Source organism: Abramis brama (assembly GCF_963993115.1).
Source record: "Abramis brama genome assembly, chromosome: 9".
Classification (NCBI taxonomy): domain Eukaryota; kingdom Metazoa; phylum Chordata; class Actinopteri; order Cypriniformes; family Leuciscidae; genus Abramis; species Abramis brama.
The window spans coordinates 9,414,743-9,435,508 of NC_139971.1; the positions used below are offsets into that span (position 1 = coordinate 9,414,743).

Below are 20,766 nucleotides of genomic sequence, written 5' to 3' on the forward strand. Positions count from 1 at the left end.
CCCCCCGTGAATTTTTCGTCAACGATACCAGGGACACCGAAACACCGGGGAACATGAAATTTGGTGGGCATGTAGCCCCACTAGACTTTTACGGAAAAATTTCGTTTGGTCCCCGGGGGCCACTCCCCCCCCGCGCTGGGCCCCCCCAAACCCAAAAAATGCAGTTTTTCCTAAATAACTACCTGAACCGTCATATAGGGATTGTCAAAGTTTTTTTTGTTTTTTTTCCCCGTCAATCTACTGAATTTTTAATCCTAAATAACTACCTGAACCGTGGCACCGAGGATGAAGAAATTTGCAAAGTATGTTGGTCTTAAGGGCCCACATCAACCTAGCCCATAATCGATTGTCAAAGTTTTTTAGTTTTTTTTTCCCGTCAATCTACTGAATTTTCCGTCAACGATACCAGGGACACCGAAACACCGGGGAACATGAAATTTGGTGGGCATGTAGCCCCACTAGACTTTTACGGAAAAATTTCGTTTGGTCCCCGGGGGCCACTCCCCCCCCGCGCTGGGCCCCCCCAAACCCAAAAAATGCAGTTTTTCCTAAATAACTACTTGAACCGTGGAACCGAGGATGAAGAAATTTTTATGGTATGTTGGTCTTAAGGGCCCACATCAACCTAGCCCATAATCACTCATTTGTGATTTGCGCCCCTCCCATAAAAAATTAAAATGCAATATTATTCTGCTTTAATCGCCCCTATCTTCAGTGGAGATGTTCAGAACTGCACCATATTTCATGTGTATGATTAACTTGACATCCTCTGGGGGTATGCTAAGTTTCGTAGAATTTCATCCATGGGGGGGTATAAAATAAATTCATTTATGTGCACATTTAGTGACTGTACACTCATCGGCCTGTAGATGGTGCTGTTGAGCGAAGGGTTGCTGGTTTAGGATGATACTGTCACACACACACATGCAGGAATACAAACAAACGCAAGCATGCACACACACTGACATCCACAGGCACAGACACACACCCATACACACACATACAAATCCACATGCACAGACACACACACACAAACACACACGCGCACACACATGTACGCACGCACACATACACGCACAGACACACACAGACACACACATACACAAACACACACACATACACACACACACACAGACAGACATGCACATACTACAGGGTTCGTACACTTTTTCCAAGATCAAATTCAAGCACTTTTCAAGCACTTTCCAGGTCCATTTTAAAGCTTTTTCCAGCACCTTACACTACCGTAAATTACATACCAATACATAGTTAGAATTATTATTTAGTGTTTTTATCACATCAAAAGAGATAAACAGCCAAATGTTTCATAATAGCAGAGGGCTGCACGATATTGAAGAAAAATTAGATATGCGATAACTCATTAAATAATGTGATATTCAATATGCGATACGATAATGCTTAAAGTGTGTCAAATTAACTTAAATTATCTTTAAAATGATATAACCTACACATACGTGTTTCACATTCTTTTTGTGATAAGAAAATATCCCTACAACTTCAAGACAGTGAACATCAGTGTTTTACTGTAGCATAAGAAGTGTTATTTTAACATCACTGGGGTTTAGGGGTTCAGGTTATCCTACATTAGGTTTATTTAACAACAGAAACTGATTAATCAAATGTAAAAATAAACACTGCTTAGTTTTCACTGCATGAATTAAATATACTGATTCTTATTAAAGCTACAAAAGTTAGCCTATTCAGCCAAAAGCAGTGAGTGATTTTCTTTGTCTTTTGTTCATGACCCCAGTTATTGCAAGCCGTTGCGATATGCAAGCAATTATGCATATTGTAATATATACATTTGCAATATTTCGATATATTGTGCAGCCCTAATATTTAAGCCAATCACAAGTTTTATTCTTCAAAATGTATCACTAAGTATATAGCTATATGAATAATATACTTTTCATTATATTAATGTCCAAATATTGCTTACCAGATAATGTGATTTATAGGCTGTAAAAACTGAATTAATTTCAAATATGAAGACTTGAAGATTTGAACAGAAATATTTGACAGGCCTTCCCGTTTTGGGACACATTATTGATATAGACAAGGTTTGAACAATATCTGAGTGCAGAGGCACCTGCCTGATAAATGTATTTCATTGTCTTGGGCCAAGACACAACGTTAGCTAATACGTTTACTGGAATAGAGCAGTGTAAATATTGCATAGGGCCATCCTAACCCTTACAGTAACAGTATACTAACTTATGACACTGACTGATTTCAGTTCAGCAATCAACGACTGTTGTTATGCACTGGGCTAACGTTTGCAGGTTAATTTGCACGTTACAGTTCTGTAATTTTGGCAATGTTCACTGCATATTCCACAAATGAACGTGACATAACGGACATGCAATACTTACATTACATTATCACACCAAGTACTCTCAGTCACTAATGGCCCTTTAGGACGCGGGCCGCGCTGCGCTATGAAATTAAACCGATATATTTCAATGGCTTGCGCCGCGCGACTCGGACCAAAGCGGAGCTCAGCGCGCTCGCGCGCACGCCGCGGTCAAAGTTTAAAATAGTTCAACTGTTGCCGCTGCGTGGCCAAAAAAACGGTGCATCCAAACAACCGCGGAAATCAAAATGAAAACTCCGCCTACTTTTGCTCTGGCCAGCGTAACGCAAATCACTCTGTATCTGATTCTGAAAGGCTGCATTTTTTTCTCCATTTAATAAAGAACTATTTCGTCAGAAAGATATTTCTTGTGAAAGAAATACAGTTACAAATTCAAGCATTTTCAAGCATTTTATCCAAAATTCAAGCACTTTTCAAACCTTGAAAACACAACATCAAAATTCAAGCACTTTCAAGGATTTCAAGCACCCGTACGAACTAGAGCCCGACCGATATGGATTTTTGGGCGCCGATGCCGATACCGATAAAAAAAAGCCAGATACCGATATATCGGCCGATATTATTTGTGTGTATATTATAATACAGTAGCAATATTATTTATGTGTATTATAGTACAGTAAGTTTGGACACACTTTCCAATTGGTGTGTACAAACTTTTGATGGGTACTGTATATATAGAATACACAGTATAAACAGAATAAATATATAAACGTTTTGCAATGATCACTCAAATGTGGTGATCAAACACTTGTGTGACAAAGATATGCAATGGAGGCAGGGTGAATGATAGAATGAGAATTTGAGCTGTAACCAAACTAGTTTGCATTGCATTTTATATTATATTATATTCTAAATACTCTTCTATTTTTAATCTTAATTTAGTGGAGGAAGAACTCAGATCTTTTTAGTAAAGTAAAATTAATAATATCATAATGAAAACGTTTATAATTACATATGTACAGTAGTTTTATACTATTTTAAATAAGTAGTAAGCAAAATGTACTAAACGTGAAACTAGGCTACAGGGCTGGACCCGAATATTCGTTCGGTGGGTTAGTATTCGATTTGAAAATTTGACATTCGAATATTTGTTGTTGTTTTTTTTTTCACATCTGGGATCCCCCGCGAAACGGTTCTCATTCGCGCTTGAATAAGGCCGGCGACACACTGACTGCGTGGCATGGCCGTTTTTATTTCGGCTCCCATGTTAACAGGTTGGAGTTTGCACACTGCCTGCGTGAGACACGCGTCTCTCAGGCGCGGCTCGAGCCACGCGGAAAACGCGTGCATGCCAGAAATAGAACCGACGCGCAAGTCTTCTCTGGCAAGAGCGCAGAACAGCGGAGTTTGTATGGACCGAAGTGCATGCCTGAGCTTGTGTTTTGGATTAAGCTGTGTTGCTTTGACATTGTGGAAAATAGAATAATAGAAACAAAATGTATTAGACTTTTTACCCGTTATTATCAATCTAAATTAATCTCGTTTTTTAATTTAACTTAATTTCGTTTTTCTTTATTTAAATTTCGTTTAATTTCTTTATTTAAATTTCGTTTAATTTCTTTATTTAAATTTCGTTTTTCTTTATTTTAATTTCGTTTAATTTCTTTATTTAAATTTCGTTTAATTTCTTTATTTAAATTTCGTTTAATTTCTTTATTTAAATTTCGTTTTTCTTTATTTAAATTTCGTTTAATTTATTTAAATTTCGTTTAATTTCTTTATTTAAATTTCGTTTAATTTCTTTATTTAAATTTAGTTTTTCTTTATTTAAATTTAGTTTTTCTTTATTTAAATCTACCCTTTACTGTGTCAGTAATTTTGTTAGTCAGAAAAATATTAGACTACCTTAAAAGTATTGCTTAATTTAACAGACATGTGTGTGCGTTTTATATCACTAACAGTGTCCGTTCTCGGACGCGTTCTCTGCCCGCGTGAGGTGCGCGCTTCCTGCTCGCGCTGTTCTGTAGTTTACTAAAAGTGTATTAATTCTGAACGTGTCGCGTCTCCATCTGGCTACTTTTAATGCAAAATGGCCCTATATAAAGTGTTATAATTACATAAATTATTGGAATATTGCTTTATGTTGTAACGTAGCAGAATGAGCTTTAACACTGTGTCTACACCAGACGCGGCCGTTATTTTTTTGCCACTTTTGCCAGTTCTTTGTAACAGCTTTTAGGTGCTTTATTGGCAGCGCCATTCTTACATAAATCACTGCACACTGCATTTTTTTAAATATTAATTTATCGGCCGTTATAAATGCCGATACCGATAGTTAGGAAAATGCCTAATATCGGCCGATAATATCGGCCTGCCGATATATCGGTCGGGCTCTAGTACGAACCCTGATACTACTACTTTTTTTAGGTATCAGCCATATACCCGATTTACCAATACCCAATGTGTTATGCTTGGGCAGTATACTAATGACGTGGGTGGGACATGTTTCATGCCATGTTAGATCATATCCTGAGAGTCTACGCTTTCAGAAAATATATAGTTTATATAGTTGAATCAGTTTTCTCTTCATGGTACAGACCAAAATGTATTATGTGTACACTTTCTTCACCTAAATCCATAAAATCCCATTAATTTCAATGGGACATTTACTTAAGTGTTCTACTAGGTACAGTGGGAATGAGTTTAATTTTGTTAACATTGTTTTTTTTAAACTCTGGGACCAGGGCTACAAGATAAAACCACTTTTTTGGGGAAAAAATGTTTTTTATTTCAGTAAAACACAACAAACCCATGCCAAAGTCAGATAACAGACTTTTACCATCAACAGGCACCTCAACCGTTTGGTAGAGGTTTGTATAAATTGAATGGGAGGGTCCTTTGAAAAAAAAAAACACAGATTTTTCATACTTAGTATGTATAAGTATAAGTATATATACTATTTTGATCCCGTGAGGGAAATTTGGTCTCTGCATTTATCCCAATCCGTGAATTAGTGAAACACACTCAGCACACAGTGAACACACAGTGAGGTGAAGCACACACTAATCTCGGCGCAGTGAGCTGCCTGCAACAACAGCGGCGCTCGGGGAGCAGTGAGGGGTTAGGTGCCTTGCTCAAGGGCACTTCAGTCGCTTTTTACTGTTAACCACTGTTATGGATGTGACGTTTTCACATTATGGATGTTAAGTGTCTAAACTAATGACTTTTGATATAAAACTTAAATAGTAATGGCAAATAATTACAAAACTCTAAATTATCCATGATCCACAGCAATACTCCAGACAGTCTTTTAAAATATACAACTGATATACATAAACACGCAATACAGCCAAATTGCTCCACGTCATTTATTTTTGTGGAAAGCCAGTGCAGGCCTGAGCGGCGGTCATATTTTGTACCGCCATGCGGTACATCTAGTTATCTTACTATCTAAAAATTAATTTATCTATAGAGAGTGCTGACAATGGTAATTGTTACATAGGAGAAAATATAGAAATAAAAAACAAAAATTGACTAATACAATGTTGGCAGTATAATGGTAGTGAGGAGTGGTGGTGGTGATGGTAATGAAGATGGTAATAAATAATAAATGGTTACTTTGCCTATGCATATACACACACACACATACACACTCACACACACACACACACACACACACACACACACACACACCTATACATTTAAACACTTTTATTTCAATTCTGGAATTCTGGAATTACTAGATTGTTCGTTACTGCACTATTTTGGTCTGTATGTCTGTCTGTTAAATAAAAAAAATTAAAAAAAGAGTATTTTTTTCCCCCAAAATTAATTTCACACATGTCTAGTACAATTATGTTGTTTTGTTTTATTAATACAGTGCATACTTTTTTCTTGATATACCATAGGTGGGGCATGTTGCTGTCATGATTCCTGTCCTGTGTTTCCCTTGTCTTGTGTGGACTTTTGTTATTTCCTGTCCTGTGCCATGTTTTGTAGTCCTTTGTAGTTTTTCTTGTTTATTAGTCTCCCCAGGTGTTTCTGATTAACCACACCCCCTTGTTATCTTGTTTAGCTTGTTTGCCTGTGTATATAAACCTCTGTGCTTCAGTTGTTGTTTGTCGGTCGTTGTAGCTGTTTCCATGTTCCTGTCCTGAGTTCTGTGTTCCTTTGTTTGCCCTGGAGTTCCTGTTTGTTTCATTAAATTAGTTTTGCGTATGGATTCTCTCTCTGCTTCGTCCTTGCCTCATCATAACAGAACGACCGACCAAACGATGAATCCAGCAGCTTTAAATTGTAATCTCCAGCCAAGTAGGCGTCTACGCCTGATTCTTATCCCCAGGATGCCTGCAAAGCCTGAGTCTCTTTGCGTCATGCCTGCAAAGCCTGAGTCTCTTCGCGTCATGCCTGCAAAGTTTGAGGCTCTTCGCGTCATGCCTGCAAAGCCTGAGTCTCTTCGCGTCATGCCTGCAAAGTTTGAGGCTCTTCGCGTCATGCCTGCAAAGCCTGAGTCTCTTCGCGTCATGCCTGCAAAGCCTGAGTCTCTTCGCGTCATGCCTGCAAAGCCTGAGTCTCTTCGCGTCATGCCTGCAAAGCCTGAGTCTCTTCGCGTCATGCCTGCAAAGCCTGAGTCTCTTCGCGTCATGCCTGCAAAGCCTGAGTCTCTTCGCGTCATGCCTGCAAAGCCTGAGTCTCTTCGCGTCATGCCTGCAAAGCCTGAGTCTCTTCGCGTCACGTCTGCAGAGATTGTTCCCGTCACGTCTGCCGATCCAGAGACGGTTCACGTCACGTCTGCCGATCCAGAGACGGTTCACGTCACGTCTGCCGATCCAGAGACGGTTCACGTCACGTCTGCCGATCCAGAGACTGCCGATCCAGAGACGGTTCACGTCACGTCTGCCGATCCAGAGACGGTTCACGTCACGCCCGCCGAGCCAGTGTCTCCGGACAAGATGGCCTCTTTGCCGCTGGTCCTGCCCAGCTCAAAGCCCTCTTCGCCGCTGGTCCTGCCCAGCTCAAAGCCCTCTTCGCTGCTGGTCCCGTCCAGCCCAGAGCCTCCTTCGCCGCTGGTCCCGTCCAGCCCAGTAGGTCCCGCGATTGGACCATGGAGGCCGCGCCGCCATGGTCGCCTCTTCAGCCAGCTCCGCCCTGGCCGCCTGAAGGGTCGTCTCCGCCCTGGCCGCCTGAAGGGTCGTCTCCGCCCTGGCTGCCTGAAGGGTCGTCTTCGCCCGAAGGGTCGCCTGCACTGCCTGCTCCGCCCTGGTCGCCTGCACTGCCCTGGCCGCCTGCACTGCCTGCTCCGCCCTGGCCGCCTGCACTGCCTGCTCCGCCCTGGCCTCCCATACCACAGTAGTCTCCAGGCCCTCTTCCGCTTCACGGGCCTGGCCCTCCATCCCACCCCCGGGTCCGCCTCCGCTCCACCACCCTCCTGAACTATTTCCTGAGGAGCGTCTGGAATCCGCTCCTAAGTGGGGGGCTATGTCATGATTCCTGTCCTGTGTTTCCCTTGTCTTGTGTGGACTTTTGTTATTTCCTGTCCTGTGCCATGTTTTGTAGTCCTTTGTAGTTTTTCTTGTTTATTAGTCTCCCCAGGTGTTTCTGATTAACCACACCCCCTTGTTATCTTGTTTAGCTTGTTTGCCTGTGTATATAAACCTCTGTGCTTCAGTTGTTGTTTGTCGGTCGTTGTAGCTGTTTCCATGTTCCTGTCCTGAGTTTTGTGTTCCTTTGTTTGCCCTGGAGTTCCTGTTTGTTTCATTAAATTAGTTTGGCGTATGGATTCTCTCTCTGCTTCGTCCTTGCCTCATCATAACAGTTGCCATAGGAGGGGCACATTGTAACATGACCATATGACAGCTTTCAATGCTATCAGATTTTTTTAATAATTAAAAATAAACAAAAATAAATTTGAGTTTGACAACAAACACACCGCAAAACACAGCTATACAACATAGTTCAAAACATAATAATAATTAATAATTTCTGAACATTGACTCTCAGTCTTTATTCACCTTTTACTCATGTTTTCTCTGTAGAATTAATAAAGGTATAGAATATAATAGGTATAGTTCTAGGGGCACATTGTAACGCATTTTTAAAACATGCCCCACCTGCGAAACTGAGATTTAAACCCGACTAGTGTCTTCTGCTAGTTAGCGAAGCATTAAAGAACTATATAAACTGTTAAATAATATATATTGGAGACTAAAATAATATCAGATTTGTCTAATTTTAAATAAACACAAAAAATTGAGATGAAAAATTAACATAAGTAAGAAATTTACTTTTGCTATGGTTAAATAAATGTTCAGTGATATCTTCCTTCTCTATATATTGTTGATATGGCAAAGAGTAAATACTCTTAAAGGATTAGTTCACCTCAAAATGAAAATTTCCTGATAATTTACTCACCCCAATGCCATCCAAGATGTCCATGTCTTTCTTTCTTCAGTGGAAAATAAATTAAGTTTTTTGAGGAAAACATTTCAGGATTTTGAGTGTTGTAAAGTGTTGTAAATAAAACCATCTGGACTTTTATTTTTATTTTTTGCCGTGGAGTGTCTAGAAGCCGCTCTGAAGGGGGCTTCCAGATATCTAGACTATTATATTGTACTGTTCTTGGTAAGGTTGCCAACTTCAGCAAAGGAAAATAAGGGACGATCTTGGTTCTAGCCGGAAGCTAGAATTTTACTTTGTAACATGTTAAATAGGAATATTTTTCTTACACAAGCGCATCGCTTCACTTCAGAAGGCCTTTATTAACCTCACGGATCCGTGTGGAGCACGTTTATGATGGATAGATGCACTTTTATGGACTTCAAAATAGAAACAGCAATTCACTGCCATTATAAAGCTCGGAAGAGCCAGGACATTTTTTAATATAACTATAAATAACTATTTGTAATATAACTTTTTAATATATAATATAAGATTGTATTCCTCTGAAAGAAGAATGTCATACAGTATACAATTAGGATGACTTGAGGGTGAGTAAATCATGGGCTAATTTTCATTTTTGGTTGAACTATCCCTTTAATGCTGTTATTAGGTCACAGTGAGGTAGAGGTTAAGATGGTTGATTACCTGTGGGTCAGCAAGACGGGCCGGTTCAGGGTACAGGTAAAACACAATCCCCTGCAGAGCTCCAGGAAGAGTCAACCCACGAATCAGCAACACCAGTAGCATCACATAAGGAAATGTGGCTGTGAAATACACCACCTACAGTACAGCCATAATGCAAGAAAGGGACATGTAAATTTGATGCCAAAAAGGAAACAATTGATATAACCAATGAAGTTTGTTGTCCTTCTGCCACACGGCTGAAACATATTTGTTCCCTCCTGCACACCTACTATACCCTGGAAATCCAGAGTTCTCGCAAGAGCACAATTTGAATTTGCTCAGCGAGTCACTCTGGCATTGAGTAATGATGCTCATTAACTATGCCCCTGTAGTCAAGTTGCACCAATCACATCGGTGTATCTAATAAGAGCTAAACAGATGAAGACAGCGCTGTGACGTCGAAGTCATTAGTAAAAATTGCAAGATGGCTATGGATGAACACCAGTTGTTTGAAACGGCTTTGGCCGTTATAATGAGTTAGACTTGGCGCTCGAATCGTTCCTTTGCAAGAAGGACATTTTTGCAGTTTTGCCGACCGGATACGGCAAGAGTCTAATCTACCAGTTAGCTCCGCTGGTAGCTAAGCGTATGGGGCTCTGGATACGTCACCCCGTGTATTGTTGTGATTTGTCGTAGTGTTATCCAATTGCGTGCAGTGAGATTTTCAAATGTATGGTTGGTGCCGCCCCTCGAGTTGGGCGATTTTCATTACTCAAAGCCAGACCCTTAATCTTTCGGGTTTGGGTCTGGATTTCCAGGCTACACCTACTATACACTTAAAAGGAAACCAATGTGAGCAATATGACAAAATGCTAATTTCTTAACAATAACTAGGGCCAATATTGACTTTATGGAAAGTAATCGATAAATAAAGTGACATTCTTGCACACCTTGCCTGTAGATTTGACTCCTTTCCAGATACAGAAATAACATATGATCCACATTGCAATGAGACACAGAAGAATCTCCCAGTTGATCTTTCCAATCTCCTCAATACCCCCAGAGAGAGCCAACACTCTGCGCCTGTAAAGAGAGAAACACAAGCATTTTCCTTTTTTTTTAATGAACAAATGAATAGTTACAAAATGTATGTGCTTAATTACTATAATTTTTGCTAAAGCAAAACTCAATATCACAATTAGTATTTATTTACTCCCAGAACTCAGTAGCTGCAGGTGTTGAATTAATTAGAGATGTCCGGTTGATGGTCAAATTCTTTGCAGCAAGATTTACACAGCCATCTAAGACAGAGAAAAAAAATTAAGACATTCAGCAGATGGCACTTATTGTTTATAGTTTTGATGTTACTTTTATTTATTTTTGATTATCACCTGTGTTCCAGGTGTTGTCACAGCTGTCCCAAGGAAGTTGGGCACTGAAAGAGAAGAAGAGGTAGAAAAGCGCCCAGGCCAGAATGACGATGTAATACATGCAGCTGTACAGAAGAATCAGTTGTCCTGCATAGCCAATACCTGAAAAAAGCAAACAGAAACACTGACTAGAAGAGACTTAAAAATAGATAATTAATGAGAGAATTAAAAGATGATTTACTGAGATTTACCCAAATGTAATATCTGTTGCTTTTACACTATATGCACTTTGCGTTTTGGTTCTTTCTACTGACTATTTATTAAACCAAATGGTTTCTTTTGAAGTCTTTTTCTACTGGATCATATGTTCATATTCTTCACTTAACTAAAAAAGAAATCTGCTGATTTAATGAAATAAATGGTTTCGGTTACACTTTATTCTAAGGTGTCTATTAAATGTATAAATACAGTGTAATTATACATTTAAGTACTGCGTAATATTAATTATACTAACTATAGGGTCAGGGTTTGGAATAGTACTTGTTTTAGGGTTAGATGCATGTTATTATGCATAATTTACCGATATTGCTGGAGTAAGCAAATGTAACAAGGACACTGTAAAATAAAGTGTTTCCATGGTGCCTTTGCCACTGTGACGTGTATACAACTGCATGACATTAAAAGTGTTTGGATGCAAAAAGATTAACAAAATTTCATTAAAAAATGTTTAAATCTTTTATAAACAGATGTTTTGTTTATACAACTCTCACCCTCAGCCAGTGGACAGAGGCGATGCCAACATGTAATGCCTCCTTCCCGTGTGTACTGTCCCATTGCGGTCTCTAGTAGGAACAGAGGCACCCCACAGGTAACAACAAACACCAGGTAGGGTATCAGGAACGCCCCTGAGAACACACCAGTACAATAATACATTATTTAAATATCGCTGAAAGAATTCTAAGTGCATGAGTGTATTATGTATTTAGGTCGCTGCTGGTTTCATACCTCCTCCATACTTGTAGCAGAGATACGGAAACCTCCACACATTACCCAGTCCAATCACATTCCCTGCCACAGCCAGAAGAAACTCTGCTTTACTGCCCCAGTACCCTCTCTCCTCTATTTGTCCTTCTATTCTGTCCATTCCACACAGTTTTCACACGTTTACATGAAGGTCCAGGCTATCCTAATTCTGCAGTTGTGGTTGATGTACTGAATTCTGGTTAGTTAAAAGTTTATACAAATGCGTCAAGCTATTTATTGACGGATCCTCCCCAGCTGAACTGCCAACCACAGTTACATTATTTTAGAAACAAAGACAGAAAAGTTACTAGATCAGTATGATAAAAAAATATAATTTTATGTAATGGGTAGGTTAAAATTTGTAAAATAATGTTACTAAGTGAAATAATGCAAAGTGGCTCGTTTTAAACACATGGTTTGACTAATCAATATGTAAAACCTACAGCCTTCAGTCTAGGAAGACATTAATGCAGCCAACTAGTGCTTCCATTTAACGTTTAACCAAGGAATAACAATAGATTACTGTTTTTAACACTGTTTCTCTGAAACATCGAGTGGAGAGATCCACCAATGGGAACTTCATCCATACTTCATCTCTGCAGAAGCATCTAATTACACCAAGTCTGGCTTGACAGCTTTTACTTACTATAAGTAACTACATGTCAGCTTAGTCTAACCCTAACCCTACCAGTCTACTAATACTCTACTGAAGGGGGTGGATTCTGGAATGCACTGCTGCTTCAGTGTATATGTAATGAGTGATTATAATCAAGGTATTAATCAACATGTTTCCTTCTAAGAGTTGAATGACTTCTCTGGAGATTTTACTTTGTTATAGAAGTTACCAGTGTGTTTACTGAAATGTTTTTTTCATGTATTCTTTAATGTCTGTATTTAATCTGAATGCAGTAACAGTGCTTGCTTATTTAGCCCGAAATTAAATATGGGCTTGTTTTGTCTTTGAGAAAGGTCTTCAACGTGTTAAAACATATAGGGGTCATTGAAGCCAATAGTTTAAAGGACCATTTCTTTGTTAAAGCCTTTACTTTCCAGTTAGACTAAAGTGTAGCTCTCCTTGAGAGAAAGAATGTATTATCTTGATGTTTTGAGAGGACTCTCCTGTTTATAGTCCAAATCCAACCTTGGAAAATCTGTGTGTCAGTGTGTGTGTTAGTCTTCTTGGTTACAGGTTAAGGAACCACTGGCATTATTGGCGATTGACTGAGTTGTTGTTCTGGACATGCTGGCGTCCGGCAACCCAAATCTGCGACCTGGAAGGTCACGACGTGCCTAACTTCAGGGTCTGAGTGTCAGCTGCCTAAATGATGGAGATATGCTTCCGTCTATCTGTATATGTGTGGAAAATTACTATGTTTATCTATTTCTTAGCCAATCAGAAACTGCAGCCTGAAGCAAGGACGTAGCTTAGACCTTGGTGTAGGGTAAAACTGCTGTGATTTTTGTAACTGCAAGCAGGGCAGCCCACGAACTCCTGTGTGAGTCTTGAAGCTGACTTCTGCTGATGAAACTGCAAACTATCTTCAGTAAAACTTTTCTTCAATTTATTATAATTCTGACTCTGGGTCTTCTTTCAAACATCTGGTCCTTGGGTCCTAAACTGTTACTCCTAAACTGTTAAATGTTACACTACTTACACTCTAATGAGTAGGTGCAATGTTACTTATAGTCAACAGAATGTGTTAAAGGGACCATCAAAATAAAGTGAAATCAAAATTTCAATGGTGCGGGGGTCATCCATGCCGAGGGAGGTGGATGTCCATGTCTTACCATGTCCTCAACTTTAAGACCCACAAGGGTTTTGATTTAGATCAAGCAAATCTCTACAGCAGTGTGAGGACAGAGGAACGTTTCCTATCATACAGTAAACGTTCCTCTCTTGGTCCATAGCACTTTGAGTGTCCCCTGGGTGTGCATTGTCACCACCGCTCTGTGTGGCGTCTACCTTAAGCCTTCAGTGAGCACCAGGCAGTGTCTGCAATTCTCAGGGACCATAAGGGCTTCTACCTTGTGCTTGAGTCCCATGCAAACAAGGCATGAAGGATACAATAATATTAATAATAAGCGGTTTAATAATAAGCGGTAGACGCCTCTTAATGAGGTGATTAGAAAGAAGAAAACTGTTAGGTCTTTTCATAGTTAAATTAATCTTTTAGAGTTGGGATACTCAAACTCGGACTCGAACTCGAGTCCAATTTTGAATGAACTCGGACTTGTCACATACTCGGGTGAATTTGTACTCGGACTTGACACGGACTCTGACATTTTAGACTCGGAAAAATTTCTGAGTACAGTCGACTCTGGGCACTGGAGGACACAATATTATAGCATTGTAGCCAATCACAGACATGTATATTAAGAGTATGAACACAGTAGCAAATCAGAGGCATTTTAGAGTCACCATGTGGAGAATTCGCTCAAAATGTCTGTTCAGAATCAGCACAAGCTTTATCCTTTCGCAAATTCCCTCATAAACAACGAAGTCTAGAAGCAATATAAATAAGAGATTCACTGTGCAGTGCGGACAACTTCAGTGTTTATGACGAGAGTTTTAGGGAGAGTGCAGAACGCAGTAAGTAAGTGGCTTAAAGGGAGCGCTATTGACAATCTAAATAATAGTTTTGTTTTTCATGCTTCTAGAGGACCAGTGGTTATGTTCACACTGTAAATTATAAAGAGTGATAACTGCATTTAAATGTGAGAGTGAATCCGCAAAATTTTAGTCCTGTGAGTCATGAAATTGCGATGATTGACATAGCAACCATAGCAACATAAGAACGTGATAACCATAGCAATATTTTGGCGTCTAATAATGTTATGATTTTTGTTACATTGACACTTTAGTCATAAGTTTACATACACCTTGCAGAATCTCCAAAATGTTATTTTTATTTATTTTTTAATAAGAAGGATCATAAAAACATTGTTTCTATTTAGTAGGCTACTGCCCTGAAAAAACTTTTTCACAGAACAGATGTTTAATAACCTAGTCCACAAGACAAAATACAAGACAAATTACATAGGCTTGATTTTAATATTGTGTGTCATTACTTGAATGATCCACAACTGTTTTATTTTTGTTTTGTTTTTTTGTAATGGTTGTTCATGAGGAAAAATCCTCCAGCTCCAGCACATTCTTTGTTTTTCCAGAATCTTCTGCATATTTGACTCCTTACTAGCAGTGACTATGATTGTGAGATCCATCTTTTCACACTGGTAACAACTGAGGGACTCATACACAACTATTACAAACCCTGCAAACATTTAGTGATGCTCAAGAAGGAAGCATCCGTTAAGAGCCAGGGGGTGTAAACTTTTGAACTGGATCATTGGTGTAAATTGTTCTTATTTTGTTTAAAAATGCATTCATTAATTTAGTCCTGCCCTTCAGAGGCTAAATAAGATATTAGCATGTAAAACAAAATAAGAAAAAATTAAACATCACCATCATCTTGCTCAAAAGTTTACCCCTGGCTCTTAATGCATCGTGTTGCATTCTTGAGCATTACCTTGCAGATTCTGAAAGATGTACAATAGGTAAACGTATGACTGTAACTGTACATTGCAATAATTTTGTATGGTTTAAAATATTAATTTAAGAGCTCAATGTTGAGACCTTTCGCTGGAATTTGATTGACAGGTGATCTGACCAATGATAATGCAGATACCCGCTATTTTTGTCCGACAAACAAACCAAATCAGTTAGAAGATTAAAGTCAGTGGACTTGAACTTGAAAAATGGTGTGTATTGATTTCTTTTTGCAGTTCTGAAGATCATTCATGTTTAATTTGTGCTATAACTAGAAGAGATTGTCAGTTCACATGCTGCTTGAACTGAGGCCTACACATTAATGCACCACAAAATTAGAAAGCTGAGACTTTATTTCATACCAAAAGTAGCCTGCTCTCTCTTGTCTGTTGGTGCATTTTCAGTGTCCTCTTTGCTCCGCAATATATTTTTCACTGTGTGAGAACATGTGGAGTGAGAGCAGAATGGTTTGTTGGACGTAGCAACAGTAACTAAGAGGGGCTGGTCTTTGTGAAAGGTCAATTTCAAATCATTTAAATATTTGTGGACTCGTCCGGACTCGACTCGGACTCGGATGTTAAGGACTCGGACTCAAGTCCGACTCAGCCCTCTTTGGACTCTGACTTGGACTCGGACTCGATTGTTAAGGACTTGGACTCGACAAAGGTGGACTCAGACCCAACACTAGAATCTTTTTCATTGTTTCATTCCATGTTTCATTTCTGGTTTCATTCTGTCACTTACCATTTTACCCATGTATGTATGATTGTGTGTATGTGTTTAGATTAGTTGTGTTTGTGATTTAGTTAATAAAACATGTGCACAATACGTATTTGGTTCTGATTCTCTGCTTGCAACAAAGTCAATTTAACGATTTCTGATTTTGTGACACTCTAAGCACTGTACATGCTAAGAAAGAATTATTTTCTGTGGCCATGAAAAATACCCTTTTCTTAGAATCGCTTGGGGTTACTTAACTGTAACCCTTGTTCCCTGAAAAAGAAGAACGAGATGCTGCGCTGCTCAGCAGGGATGCTGCTGATCTCGGAACGGGATGCTGCTTTTGTTTGAGGAGCAGTCCTGGGACATCTTCTGCATGGCAAGGCAGCGCAGCAATTTGTTCCGCTTTTTCAGGGAACAAGGGTTACAGTTAAGTAACCCCGAGCATTCCCTTTCAAAAGCTACAATCGATGCTGCGCTGCTCAGCGCATTGGGAACGAAAATGCCCACGCCGCCGTGCTTGAAGGTGTCTGGACCCCTTACGGTTGTGTAGGTGTGCTCACAAGAATGCAAGAAGGCCTCAGACATTAGCTTGTGATGTCGACTCAAGGATGTGAGAGCCCGGAGTGGCATGAGCATCCAAACTATAAAATCTTATGAACGTGGGCGGAGAGGACCATCCTGCCGCCTCCCAAACAAGTTGTAAGGGGGTACCCCTTGCCAAAGCAGTAGAGGAGGCGACCCCTCTGGTGGAGTGAGCCCTTAAACCCGTTGGCGAAACTTGACCGTGCGCCTCATAGGCAAGAGCAATAGCATCCCTGACCCAATTTGTTATGGTCTGCTTAGTGGCAGCAGCCCCTCGGTTGCGGCCCCCATAACAGACGAACAGTTGCTCTGACTTACGCCACTGGCTAGTGCGGTGGACGTAGGCCTGAAGAGCACGGACTTGCATAGTCTGTGAGATCTCTCCTGTTCCGGCGTTGTGAACGGCGGAGGGCAGAAGGTCTCAAGAGTGACAGGATGTACAGTCGAAAAAGGAACCTTAGGCAGGTAGTCAGGATGAGGATGCAAAATCACTTTCACCATTCCTGGGGCAAAGTCTAGCAGGATGGCGAGATCGAAAGAGCCTGCATATCCCTAATTCTTTTTAAAGAAGTTATTTCCATAAGAAAAAACAACTTTAGAGTCAGAAATTTGTCAAACGCTGATTCTAGAGGTTCAAAGGGGGTCTCAACCAGACCCTCTAGGACTATTGCTAAGTCCCATGAAGGAATCTTGGTTCTTACGGGAGGCCTCAGTCGTCTGGCCCCACGGATTAAAACGAGCGAGCAGAGGATGTCTCCTGATTGGCACCCCGTCAACCAAGGCGTGGCAAGCTGAAAGAGTGGCCACATAAACCCTGAGAGTGGCGTGGCATGTGCCTGTTGATAATTTTTCCTGCAGGAAATCCAGAACTAAAGCAATCTGGCAGTTGACTGGATCTGCATTATGTACAACACACCATCTTTCAAAGACACCCCATTTGTTGGCATAACTGGAGGAAGCTCTAGCACTTAGAATGGTCTCAACAACATCAGGCGAAAGCCCAGTGTCCCTCAGTTGGTACCCATCAGGGGCCAAACATGAAGGTTCCACAGGTTGGGCCTGGGATGGAATATCGTGCCCTCCGCCTGAGACAGAAGGTCCCTCCTCTCAGGAATTGCCCATGGCGAGCCGTTGAGGAGAGATATTATCTTCGAGAACCAAACTCTGTTCGGCCAACGAGGCGCTATCAGTAAGAGGCAAGACCCTTGTTTGCGAACTCTGGCTAGCACTTTCGGAAGTAGAGCGACTGGAGAAAACGCATACAGGTGCTTTTTGGGCCATGTATGCGCCATCACGTCCAGACCAGATAAATATTTGGGGGCATGACCATTAACAATGTTAAACATATGGTTCAGCTTAAGTTGTTCCACTCTTAGATGTACAGGTAGTAGACCAGCTCTTATAAACTCCTCCCTACCTATATGAGTACGGGTGGGTGCTTTTAATAGGTACCGAATAACATTGTTTTGCAGCACTTGGAATTTGTTTTTGAGTTTCACAGTCAACCCAGAAAACCATGCAGAACAAGCAGAATCTACATGTCATTGAATCAGAGTTAATACCAATCATTTCTTTACAGAGAAATCAAAAAGCTTTGTCTTGCGATATAAAAACTTCAACTTACAGGCACATTTGGCTAAAACCTTGGCTGCAATGGATTTACCTATAAGTGATTGATCCAATGTTAAACCCAAATATGTGACACTTGATCTGGATACAATTTCAGACCCATTACACATCACCTTTAAAGTATTTAATTTTGCCAACTTCCTTTTTGTACCAAACAAGATTGATTCAGTCTTGCCCAGATGCATAGATAGCTTATTGTCTACTAGCCACTGGTTGACAGACTCAAGCTCTATGCCAAGAGTATTTTCAATGTCTTTTACATTACAACCTGGGACAAGTAAAGCAGAATCATCAGCATATCCATTTTACGATACAGTCGAGGGGGAAAGCCCCAGTGCTTCACAAAGCGTCATTTCACCATCATAGACAAGTCATTTTAAGCCAAAATGGGGGTCAACCTTGAACAAATTGCAACAGAAGCAAACTCAACTGATTTTGTATCCTCAATATGTCCTGAGTAAGAAAAAAAAAAGTCCCGAAGAATCCCATTAGGGGAAAGTTTCGAAATTCACCATGAAAACTAAATGTACCGCATGGCGGTACAAAATATGATCGCCGCTCAGGCCTGCAGTGGCTTTCCACAAAAATAAATGACGTGGAGTAATTTGGCTGTATTGCGTGTTTATGTATATACCTAAAAAAAGTAGTAGTATGTGCATGTCTGTCTGTGTGTGTGTGTATGTGTGTGTGTTTGTGCATGTGTGTGTCTGTGTGTGTGTACATGTGTGCGCGTGTCTCTTCTGCCCTCGGTTGAGTGTATGGCTACTCAGCCTATGCAGCGAGCTAAACAGTAAGAGAAGGTGGTTCCAGGAATAACAGGACACAGTTTTCTTCTTAGTGTCTTTACTGAAGACCTCTCTTTTGATTGTAAAACTGTGAACATACAAGCAAATTTCAATAAAATACATTATTTAACAAACCAAGACTCATTGCTGTGAATTTAAATACTTGAAGTGATCAGAGTTCAAGATATAAGAATCACAACATTACTGCTCAAGTCCCAATTCGCATACTATCCGTCCTAAATAGTATGCGAAACTAGAATTAGTACGTCCCAAATCGTATAGTATGTTGAAATGAGTGTCCCAAAGATACCCGGATGGTCTACTATTTCCGGTTAGAATTCGAAGTGCAGATCAATGCACACTCTAACGGCTAATATTGCCCACAACCCATCGTGTGCGGGAGGGAGGAGCTTTGCGGTGATGGTGCTGGTGATGTGTAAACGATGTAAACCTGGCAGTCGGATGCAGCAGCGGAGATGCGCCCTCAGTTTTTAAGTGTAAGAATTCAGTTTAACCCTAATAAAAGTTATATTTTATTGTCTCGTAATATTAATGGGTTTATGTTGTGCCAAAAAAGTACCGTTTATCTTGTAGGGTCCGATGAAGATACTGAGCGCCTCATTGCAGGCTACAAAACAATAAATAAAAAGGCTCTAATACAGTGTCATTCAAGTGTCTTTTTTATGTATTTATTTTGATGTTTCTGTCTGACTTATTTGTAGTAATACTGTGGCTGTACAAATGTTAACTTTATCAGTCCAACCAAAGAAACATGGTTAATACACTTTTACTATAGTAAAAGTATGGTTCATTTTTATCTGGGTATTTTTAAGTATTATACATAAGTATAAGATTAACCCTTGTGTGGTGTTCATATTTTTGTTACTCAGCCAGTGTTCGTGGGTCTGGTGGACCCGCTGCATTTTTGGGTTTTTAATTCAACACAATCAAAAATGTTATGTTAAAATACTCAACAGATGTTTACTTCATCCCAATTAGAAGCAATATAAACAGCATATATGCTTAATATTTTCCCTTTACCTTTGTTAGATCACATTTAAGAATTGCAACCTCGTGTGGGAATGGCAGGAGTAGAAACACAAAACTCACTCTTGCACTCTTACACACACACCCACAGACACACACAAAACCCACACACCCCCACACACACCCCCACCCCCACCCCCACACACACACCTTTGTGGGGACTCTCCATAGACTTAATGGTCTTTATACTGTACAAACTGTATATTCTATCTCCTTACACTAACCCTACCCCTAAACCTACCCATCACAGAAAACTTTCTGCATTTTTACATTTTCAAAAAAATATAATTTAGTATGTTTATTAACCCATTTCCCTCATGGGGACCGCTGGCTGGTCCCCACAATGGAGGTGATCTCAGGTTTTACCATCCTTGTGGGGACATTTGGTTCCCACAATGTAATATAAACAAAAACCACACCCACCCACCCACACACCCACCCACCCCCACCCCCCCCCCACCCCCCCCCACACACCCACCCCCCCCCACACACCCACCCACCCCCACACCCACCCCCCCCCACACACCCACCCACCCCCACACCCACCCCCCCCCACACACCCACCCACCCCCACACCCACCCCCCCCCACACACCCACCCACACACACACACACACACACACACGTTTTTGTGGTATAGAAGGACATTGATGCCCAAACAAGT

General features: G+C 40.4%; 1 protein-coding gene across 2 annotated transcripts in view; it reads right to left on the reverse strand.

Moving 5' to 3' along the window:
* Nucleotides 1–20,766, reverse strand: part of LOC311089196 (sodium- and chloride-dependent GABA transporter 2-like) — a 74,897-nt gene that overhangs the window by 32,076 nt on the left and 22,055 nt on the right. The window contains exons 1-6 of one of the 2 annotated variants that reach the window (XM_084123700.1): nt 11,773–12,041; nt 11,538–11,672; nt 10,789–10,929; nt 10,611–10,698; nt 10,348–10,480; nt 9,419–9,553 (exon numbers count right to left, since the gene is read on the reverse strand). In XM_084123700.1, the coding sequence (XP_083979826.1) occupies nt 9,419–9,553; nt 10,348–10,480; nt 10,611–10,698; nt 10,789–10,929; nt 11,538–11,672; nt 11,773–11,911 (771 nt within the window). In that variant the 5' untranslated portion in view covers nt 11,912–12,041. Of the gene's footprint in view, nt 1–9,418; nt 9,554–10,347; nt 10,481–10,610; nt 10,699–10,788; nt 10,930–11,537; nt 11,673–11,772; nt 12,042–20,766 lie in introns of those variants that run through there. The other variant, XM_084123701.1, reaches the window with a different exon arrangement.